Genomic DNA, 10,864 nt, shown 5'->3' with positions numbered 1-10,864 from the left:
GTTTTAAAAGTGCCAAGTGTAAAAAGGGGTTAAAAATACCCCAAACAAAACACATTAAAAAAGATAAAAGAGATAAAAAAAATAAAAGTGAGCAGTGGGGATAAAAAACAGTGACAAGTCTAAAAGCACATATCAATCCTAAAACCAAAAGAACAGAGATTTAAGAACACAGGGAGACAACCATCATAAAAATAATTAACAGCTGGTGTGACTCACATTTAAATTTCCCTTCCTCCACACAGCCCCGTCTGTGGTTGCGGGTTCCCAAGCGGTTACACTATCTCACAAGGGTCTGGATTTAGGACATGTACACGTGGCATCAAAGTGTTAAAAGTCACATTAAAAACAGAAACGTCATGCTCCATTTTAACTACTTTGAAACTACCTTGCATCAGTGCCACTGCTTCACCTGCGTCGCTCCTGAAGGGCAATTATGATGAGATGGGAGGGGGAGCCCACGCAAGCAGCACGTCTGGCCTGATTGACAGCCTGTGCAGATTTAATGTCAGTGTGCGGACTTAGTATATTTTAGAAGAGAGGATTTCTGCACTACCTGAACTTTTTCCCGCGCTCCCTTCGTGTCTCCGTTTGGCTCCGTTTGCACACCGGATGAACAACACTCAGGAACGCCTCCTCACCGGGCCTTATAAGCCGTTCCTGAGTGCTGCCCCGGAAATACTCTCCGTCGGGAGAAGGCAGCCGACTCCTGGCCTCCTGGGTCCTAATGTCCACCCGACTACATATAGAAAAAAATGGCAGTTAAAAAAATGTAATAGTTTATAACTTTTGTTAGAGGTTTGCATGACATCCATTTTTAAAAGACTCATTGTACCATATTTGATGATGTGAATGCAGCAAACAGACTGTCATGTCAGCAGTGAAAAAAAAAATCTCATTTTATTTTACCATCGTTGGTACATCTTGGGGCTGCACGGTGGCGCAGTGGTTAGCGCTCTTGCCTCACAGCTAGAAGGCCCCGGTTCAAATCCCGGCTGGGACCTTTCTGTGTGGAGTTTGCATGTTCTCCCCGTGCATGCGTGGGTTTTCACCGGGGACTCCGGCTTCCTCCCACCGTCCAAAAACATGCTTCATAGGTTAATTGGTGACTCTAAATTGCCCCTAGGTGTGAATTTGTGTGTGAATGTGTGTGTGATTGCGGCCCTGCGACAGACTGGCGACCTGTCCAGGGTGTACCCCGCCTTCGCCCATCAGTGGCCGGGATAGGCTCCGGCACCCCCGCGACCCCGAAAGGGATGAAGCGGTCAAGAACATGGATGGATGGATGGTACATCTTGGTCAGAAAATTACAAATCAGAACTAAGTGACTAATGCTGGTTTTTAAGACCGTGAGGAAAACTTAAAATATTTGATTTTTTTACAAAGGGAAATCTGCCTTATAATGTTACTTAATTATGAACTCTGGCCGTACACTTATCTCCAACTGATTTTTGATGGTAGGCTCTGAAAAATCTGTCAAAATATTTTAGTGCAACTTTAATGAATATGCATTGCTATTTTAATTTAAAATAGAAAATGAGTGTTGTTGTTTTTCTTTGACCATGAGAGCCACAATGGAGGGGTCAAAGACCACATGCTGCTCTGGAGCCACAGGTTGCAGACTCCTGCTCTAGTGCAAAGGTGGCCTCCTCTGTGCTATTTCACAAGCTCTGACAATTTAGTCGTAGTGACAAGCAGCCACTGAGGAAAAAGAGTTTGATTTTTCTACTTTCATTAAGTATGACATCATGAATTTCTGTTTTGGAGATTAAAGTTTTTCTTCACCATCAAAATCACTCCGAAGAAACCATGCCAACAATTCCAGACATGCAGGCAGAATCTATTCCATAAACTACATTTCAAACCTGAAACCCAAGGATAGGGCCTTGCACATGGATCTGTACACAGAAAAGATTCAAAACCTAAACAGGGTTAATTAAAAAGCGATAGGTGTAAAAACTAGGACTGTGGATCGTTGCTTAGGTGACGATCCGGTTCGATTCATGAATCAAGCTCAATGATTCACGAATCGAGCCACGATTCTTAGTTTTTAATATGTTTGTTTGTGTGTCTGTCTTTTTACTGGATGTATGAAAATTAAATATTTGTATTAAATCACCATCATGTATACCTTTATTTAGAACAGGAGATCAGAATCAACAAAACTGATGAAAAAAACAAAGATTTAGATGGAAAGAAATGTTTTTTTGTCATTTTATTCTTTTTTTTGTCGACCTTCTGGTTAAGTTCAGCAGTAATATAAACAACATAAAAAAGCATAAAAAAATAATTCTTGTTTCTGATCATTTAACAAAAAAACCCCTGAAAATTCTCTCCACAGTTTTCTTTTCTCAAAGTTCTTCAACATTTTACATTCTAATCATTACATATTGGTGCAGCGCCCGTGTAAAAAAAAACGTTTTTTCTGCGACAGAATCAGCTGATTCACTTTGATTACATCCGCCTTTCAGCAGCACGAGGCTGTTTCTTCAGAGTAAGCTGGAGTTTCGTTAATTGTCAACTGTTGAAGCGTTACCATAACCAAAAGAATGTAAACACTGGAACTAAAGCTCCGGTGTTAAAGTTAATTCATTTTTTTCAGAAGTATGTCAGTGAGCACAACTTCAGTCTCAGTTTCTGAACGGAAAAAAGCTCTCGCTAGTTTTACTTTGAAAGCAGGAAGTTCAATGTCACAAAAATGTGTTTACTTCCGGTGACGGTACCGCTGCTCTTTCGGTTCTGTTTTAGTTTGTAAACTTAAAATCCTACATTAAACTGCCTTTCAAAGCAAAAATACATCGTCCCAGATAATATTTTGATAATGTTTTACTATATTTATAAAGATCCCAAATCAGCAAACTTGGACGTCGCAAATATTGGTACTTGAATTTTCGGGAGCAGATCGCGAATATTCGAGCACCCAGATACTCGTTACAGCCCTAGTAAAAACTGTTCACCATCTTTCTTTGGACTGCTTCTTCCTCCAGTGCAGCTTCAACTGCATCAAACTGCTCCTCATCAGTGAGTGGCAACACAACATGGAAGTCTTTCTGTGTCTGGCCCAGCTCCATGAAGGTTCAGGCTGGCTTTAACGTCAGGGATTTCACTTTTTAAAAACTGCTGAGTTTTTTTACAGTGCATTGTGTACTGTGATTGGCTGATTAACGTGAATAGCTGTTAACCTTGTCAATCAGTCTCATCCATGCAGTGTCTTCTGTATAGATACGTTCCACCTTGCAAATGTACATAAATCTTTATCACAATCAATCTTTCTTTTAATACTGAACTTTTTTTAATGAAGGTTTGAACTATGAGAGTTAAAGCAAGACAGAAAAGTATGAACATGTTCATGTTCGTCTGATAAGTTTGTAAAGTGTGCAATGAGGAGTTTTACAGCATTGAAATATCTGTAATGTTACTTTGTTCATTTCACCCATTGCTGGTTATTTTTAGAATGTATCTCCTCACAATAAATTAGATAACACTAAACAAGCAGTTGAAAGGAGCTTCCTTCTTCACCTCCTGTCTTAACTTTGAATGAGAAAAAAAAGAAATTAAATTTTTCATCAAAATTAAAATTTGTATTTCTGACTGAAATGACTTGGATTTCTATTGTTGCTTGACAATAATCAAAGTTCTTAAAAGTCTAAAAGGGCTCCTCTTTGTGTTTGTGTTCTTGCAGTCCTCCCCCAGAATTATGTGACTGAAGAGGAAGATCTTTGCGACCAGCAGAGGAACTTCAATGAGGAACAGAAAGCAGCAGAAGCTCCACAAATTGAAGAGCAACTAAATGAATCGGCTTCTCCACAGATTAAAGAGGAACCAGAGGAACCAGAACCTCCACAGATTACAAAGGAGCAAGGAGGACTCTGTACCAGTCAGGATGAAGAGCAGCTTGATCTGAAGCAGGAGACCAATACAATGATGGAGATTCCAACTTATGAAGAAAATGAGCACTATGAAGCAGATCTAAACAAACACCAGCACTTTAATGTAACTGATAGTCAGGATGAAGAAGGAAGACATGAAGAATCAACATCAACCACAGATGGAGAGACAGACCCACAGAACAGAGATCAGATGAAGACGAGAGACGGAAGTCAAATTGTTCAAATTGTGAACAGCTCTCACATGTCAGAAAGTCAGTATGACTCCGATGTTAGACAAATCTTTAAGAAGACAACTTTGGTTAAGAGACACAAACGATCCCCAAAAGAAAATAGACTTTCCTATATAAAATCTGTAGATGAAAGTTTAAAAATTGCTCAATATGTGTCTCGCCACATAGGACATGACTATGAAGAAAGACCTAATGTCTTTGTCTGTGATAAATGTGGTGAAAGTTTTAGTCAAAGTTCTTGTCTCAAAGCACACATGAAGACTCACAAAGAGGAGAAGCCTTTTTCTTGTAATGAATGTGATAAAAGGTTTAGTCAAAAATGTGATCTCAAAAGACATATAAGGACTCATACAGGAGAGAAGCCCTATTCATGTAAAGAATGTAGTGCACGTTTTAGTCAAATATCTAGTCTCAAAAGACACATGAGAGCTCATGCAGGAGAGAAGCCGTTTTCTTGTAAAGAATGTGAAAAAAGTTTTAGTCGAATATCTGGTCTCAAAAAACACATGAGAGCTCACTCAGGAGAAAAAAACCTTTTTCTTGTTAAAAATGTAATAAAGGCCTAAACATTTATGAGGGATTTTTCAGCCAACGGAATTGACCAATCTGTAGCGACTAAGTTTGGGACAGTTATTACACCAAAACTTAGAGGAATTGGCTGTTTTTTCCCCATGGTCAATGGTCAAGTGTGTGCCAGAGAAGTTGTGGTTGAAGTCACAACAGGTTTCTTTACGTTCTGTAATTGATATATACTTGTTGTATGCACATAAAATTTAAAGTAGGCTTTATTACATTGTATGTATGTACACATTTTATACAGTGAGGCAAATAAATATTTGAACAAGTTCTCCCACTTAGAAATCATAGAGAGGTCTGAAATTTTCTTCTAAGGTATATGTCTACTCACTGTTGGAGACATCTAAAAATATCTGGAGATCACATTGTAGGATTTGTTAAAAGTTTATTTGTGTGCTACTTTTGCTAATAAGTATTTGAACACCAGTCTATCAGCTAGAATTCTAACCTTCACAACTTATTAGTCTGCCTTTAAATAGTCCACCTCCACTCAACTCATTATCCTAAATTAAAAGAACCTGTTTGAGGTCGTTAGCTGCATAAAGGCACCTGTCCATCCCATACATTCCACAAGACTCCAACCACTAACTTGACCAAAGAGCTGTCCAAAGACACCAGAGACAAAATTGTAGACCGTCACAAGGCTGGAAAGGGTTATGGGGCAATTGCCAAGCAGCTTGGTAAAAAAAGATCCACAGTTGAAGCAATTATTAAAAAATGGAAGAGGCTAAACATGAGCCTAAGAAAGGTGAGAACTCAGCCTAGAACAACAACGGAAGAACTGGTCATTGACCTGAAAAGTGCTGGGACCACTGTTTCCAAGGTTACTGATAGTAATACACATCTAATATCAGGTATGGCATGGAAGGTTCCCCTGCTTCAACTAGAACATGTCCAGGCCTGTCTTTAGTTTGCCAATGACCATTTGGATCCAGAGGAATGTGGTCAGATTTGACCAAAATAGAACTTTTTAGTCTTCATTCAATTTCATGCGTTTGGAAAAAGAAGAATGATATGTACCATCCCAAAAACACCATCCCTGCTGTAAAGCATGGGAGTGGTAGCATCATGCTATGGGATGTTTTCTGCACATGGGACAGGACTGTATTAAGTAAAAGATGATCGAGGACATGTATTGAGATTTTAGGAAACAACCTCCTTCCCTCAGGTAGATGGATCATGGCTGGTCTTCCAACATGACAATGACCCAAATCAAGCAGCCAGGATAACGAAGGAATGACTCTGTAAGAAGCATATCAAGGTTCTGGAGTGGCCTAGGCAGTCTCCAGACCTAAACCCAATAGACAATCTTTGGAGGGAGTGCAAACTCTGTTTTTTCAGCGACAGCCCAGAAACCTGACTGATCTAGAGAAGATCTGTTTGGAGGAGGGGGCCAAAATCCATCCTGCAGTGTGTGCAAACCTGGTGAAAAACTACAGGAAATGTTGGACCTGTGCTATTGCAAACAAAATCCACTGTAGTGAATATTATATTGATTTTCTCAGGTGTTCTCATATTTACTTATAGCAGTAGCATACAAATAAATTATTTTAAAAAATCATACAATGTGATTTCCAGATTTTTTAGATGCATCTCAAAGTGAGTGGATGTGCACCTAAGATGAACATTTCCATGATTTCTAAGTGTGAGAACTTGCAAAATGAAAGGGTGTTTAAATACGTATTTGCCGTATACCAATACAAATATATATTAGTATATTCAGCTTAGTATGGACATTTTTCTTTCAGACAGAGTGGGTGTGCTGTACATTTTAGCAATTTAATTTATACAATGTGAATGTGATAAATGGATGTTTTAGGTCTTATTAATGGAATCAATTTACAGCTGCCTACATTATTATTATTTCCTAGAATGTCAACAGCCTGAATAATTTGGTTAAAATAAATGCTTTAACAGACTTGGGGGGGGGGGGGTCATCAAGAAAAGGGGAAAGAGAGCCCACTGTGCCCACTGCCCAGACATATATTGTACTTGTGAGTGTTGTTTAGGGGAGGCCGAATAGAAAGTTGATGTATGACTGCAAGTCTCTGCAGCAGAGGTCCTCATGACTGGTCCTTGAGAGACAGCACCCTGCATGTTTTCCAGCTCTTCCTGCACTGCTAATTAACTGGATGGGTTGTGTTAAATTAGAATGTGGAGATTTGAGCTAATCAGCAGCGAGGCCCCCCACACCTTAATGTTAAAACACCATAGACAGAGCTTCAAATGTGCTGGCTGATCTGTAATGGTATTTTGACAGCTGCTTTCTCTGCATTTGTCTGGAAAGAAGCTTCCTCATTGTGCATTAACCTTTGAGTTTTCTTAAACAGCAAATCACTAAAATCCCTAAAGAGTACAATAATTATGCTTAAGTTTGTGAAGAGTTTCATACCCAGCTTAAAAAAAAATCACCATTTGAAGGCAAGAGATACCATATTGCTCAAGTGTTGAGTATTAGCCAATAAACACTCCCATACAATTATAATTTATTTAAAATACAAAGCAACACCGATTACCAAAAGAAAATAACTTTTGTAAGCTGAAGAACGGTCTGGTTGCTGGCGGCGTCGGACGCCATGCTAGTTCTGATATTCTCAAGTGATGTCTCAGCTTCATTGGATTCCAGGTGTACTAAAATAAAACAAGGTCATTACCTTCAAGTAGTCGTTCAGTTTTAAACAGTAAAATAATCTGGATTATATACTCTTTATTTAAATATTTTCTCCTTACCTTCATTGACTTTTTTTCAAAGGCTGCCACTTAAAGAAGAGATTTCTGAGGAGGGATTGTGAAAGAACAGAATTGTTATGAGCTTCTGTAGCACAGAACAAATGTCAAAAGTGTGCTAATGGAATTTCTTGCCAGTTCACAACATCTATTTGGTTTTATGTTTACATGAAAAATGAACAAAGTTCAAGTAGATCAAACAAGTTATTAATCTCAAAATCCTAACTGTGTGAAAATGTCAAAAATATTATTCAAAACTTGGTGTAAATAGCTCACTTTGGACTTGCTGACAAATCAAACAAGTCCAGTCAGAAGAAAATTAAGTCGTTTGACATCAATGTGAACTTCTAATTAATTCTTGGTGCACATTTTTTAAAAGTCAAAAAATGTTTGTGGTTCTATTGCACACGACTGCTTTCCACAACAAAAGTTTTAGTGGAGAAGATGTCAAACATGTCAACTTTGTTGCATTTGGATCCAGACTTTCCCTTTTATAAAGCAGCTGCTATGACCATCTCTAAACTATATTTGAATAACTAACTTTAATTTGGAAATAGTGATTCAACTTATTAGAGAAATGTAACAATGTTTAATTTCACAAGGGAAAGATATCCAATACTTCAACAGAAATGACTCAATTCTGTCTAAGTTTAACAGAATAAAATATTTTTAATTCAACTTTTGTCCATTAGGGGGCAGTGTAGGAGTAACATGAAACAATGTTTTTCACTGTCAACAGAAGACAAATTTTCTGAAACATGTCAAACACTGTTGGAGTGTGTGTTATCAGATAATTCTAAAGAAAAGAACAGAGTTTATCAAAAGACTGGGTCTCTATGTGTTCCTCAGGCTGTGCTTCAGCGTCTACTCTCAGGTGCGATCCCACAACTGAGCAGCACGCGGGCTTTGACCTGCTCCGTTTCCGACCTGGGCTGATTCACCCCTCCTTAGACGACCTGGTTGTCCCGGGCTCCCCCAGAAACACCATATCGATGCCGAACTGAGTGTGGACTCCCGATCAGCATAGTCCACTGCAGCTCAGAGCTCCTGAGCTCCAACGATCCTCCAGCCTCAGCCTCCATGACACTTGGATTACAGGCGCGCGCCACCACACCCGGCAGGAAACTTCACCACAAATCAGCTGTTTGATCAACATGGTCTATCATATATAAGGAAAGCTTCTAGAAATACATTGTTAGTGTTAATCATAATAATAAAATAAGAATAATTATGTAGGAAAAAATACATTTTTCTCGACTTTTCTTTCCTTTTCTCTTCTTTTTTTACTTTTCATTTTTTTGTTTTGCTTTTGAAGTTTATTGAAAGAAATAATAAATAGCAATAAAAAGCAAAGAATAATAAAAAAACTTGAAAGGCAGTAACATATCCTCAAAAAGAAAACATATAACAATCATTTCATCAAAATAAAAGTCTTGCTGTTTAACAATTAAAATGACAAAATGCAAATTTTAATTGAATAGAATAGAATAGAATAGTCTTTATTTGTCATTTCACTTGTACAATGAAATTTAAAATAATCCTCATTCATTGGTGCAGAAGCAATAACAATAAAATATAGAAGAGAAGTATAAGAGTATAAAAGTATGAAACAAAGTCCTAGTGCTGGATTTAAAAGATATTCCTATTAAAATACATAAATATAAATACTAAAATACTAAAAGATAAAACAATAAAACCAAGCACACATCTCCCATTCTGCATACATCATAGATATTATTGCACAGAAACCTTTAAGTTGAATTTAAAGAGATTATTGCTCTTGGATAAAAACTGTTTTTGAACCGATTGGTTCTGCACTTCATTGTCTGGTATCTTTTCCCAGAAGGCAGCAGTTCAAACAGTTACTGTTCTGGGTGTGATGTATCCTTGATGATATTTTTACCTTTTTTGTTGCAGCGTTCTACTACTTTTAGCTTATGCTTCACTGTTGATATAAAAAGTGAAATGAAAAGAAATTCAATTGGATTCTCCAACTAGCTTCTCAGCTGCAGCAGAGTAACACATGTTGAGGTAACAGGCTCTGCAGTGATTGGGATCCAGACTTTACTGTTCATAAAGCAGCTGCTTTTACCTGTTCTAAACCAAATTTGAATAACTAACTTTTATTTGGAAATGGTGATTCAACCCGTTAGAGAAGTGTAATATTGTTTTTATTCTCAAGGGGAAAGATATCCAATGATTCAACAGAAATGACTCAATTCTGTCTGTCTAAATTTGACCAAAAAAAAGTTTTTAAAAGTCAACTTTGTTGGATGTTGCTGGTTCTCTTGTCCAGTAGGAGGCAGTGTAGGAGTAACAAGAAACAATGTTTTTCACTGTCAACAGAAGACAAAAACATTCAGGAACAGGTCAAACACTGTTGGAGTGTGTGTTACCAGATAATTCTAAAGAAAAGAACAGAGTTTATCAAAAGACTGGGTCTCTATGTGTTACTCAGGCTGTGCTTCAGCGTCTACTCTCAGGTGCGATCCCACAACTGAGCGGCACGCGGGCTTTGACCTGCTCCGTTTCCGACCTGGGCCGATTCACCCCTCCTTAGACGACCTGGTTGTCCCGGGCTCCTCCAGAAACACCATATCGATGCCAAACTGAGTGCGGACTCCCGATCAGCATAGTCCACTGCAGCTCAGAGCTCCTGAGCTCCAACGATCCTCCAGCCTCAGCCTCCATGACACTTGGATTACAGGCGCGCGCCACCACACCCGGCGGGAAACTCTACCTCAAATCAGCTCTTTGAGCAACGTCTGTCACACACGAGAGAAGCTTCTTGAAATAAATTCCAAGTGTTTCTATTGTTAAGCAGCCTTTGTGTTGGTACTCCAGCAAGATCTCACGGGTTTGCCTGTTTTGACCGTTGCGTGCCGATACAGAGGACGTACGAGGACTTGCAAAAAGCTTCAACTGTCCGGAATAGAAGCAGGATGGTGAAGGATCTCATGTTTTTTTTTTCAAAGTAGTGATTGGCCGGTCATTTTCCTACACACAGTAAGGTTGCATGCGTGGTATTATGCACCTGGTCTTTGCCTTTTCAAGGTGCAAGAAGGTATAAAGGATTTGTTTGATAAAAATTATTGCATTTTATTGTTATCATTGACTTGTATGACAACAAGGAGGGAGAAGCAGATCGGTACATGTTGGCAAAACAGAAAATATGAGTGTAATTAGAATAGAACAGAATAAAATAAAACTTTAGTGATCCCACAAAAGAGAAATTACCTTGTGACCATAGTTCTATTAAAAACAGCTGATAGATAATAAATACGGCACTTAAAAATAATATTTCCTGTCTAGTGTCTACAAGGCATCATAAGAGAATAACAAAACAAACGCACACGCAAAAGTTGTGAACGACTGGTTCAGGGAGAATGAGACATCATTTTCACACATGGATTGTCCACCACAGAGTCCAGACCTTAACCCCAC

The 10,864-nt window shown here is 38.5% G+C and overlaps 1 protein-coding gene and 1 long non-coding RNA gene across 2 annotated transcripts in view; one reads left to right on the top strand and one right to left on the bottom strand.

Annotated features, from left to right (window-relative positions):
• Positions 1-735, bottom strand: part of LOC112137147 — a 2,045-nt gene extending 1,310 nt beyond the window's left edge. The window contains exons 1-2 of the long non-coding RNA XR_004948532.1: positions 386-735; positions 217-292 (exon numbers count right to left, since the gene is read on the bottom strand). This is a non-coding gene — a long non-coding RNA (uncharacterized LOC112137147). The remainder of the gene's footprint in view (positions 1-216; positions 293-385) is intronic.
• The window catches only part of LOC112137119 (zinc finger protein 436), a 6,424-nt gene extending 1,042 nt beyond the window's left edge, over positions 1-5,382 (top strand). Inside the window, exon 2 of the mRNA XM_024259273.2 lies at positions 3,680-5,382. Coding sequence (XP_024115041.1) covers positions 3,680-4,683 — 1,004 coding nt within the window. The 3' untranslated portion in view covers positions 4,684-5,382. The remainder of the gene's footprint in view (positions 1-3,679) is intronic.
• The last annotated feature ends 5,482 nt before the right edge of the window (positions 5,383-10,864 follow it).

Source organism: Oryzias melastigma, linkage group LG1 (genome assembly GCF_002922805.2).
Source record: "Oryzias melastigma strain HK-1 linkage group LG1, ASM292280v2, whole genome shotgun sequence".
Taxonomy (NCBI): domain Eukaryota; kingdom Metazoa; phylum Chordata; class Actinopteri; order Beloniformes; family Adrianichthyidae; genus Oryzias; species Oryzias melastigma.
This window is presented reverse-complemented; position numbering and strand designations above follow the sequence as displayed.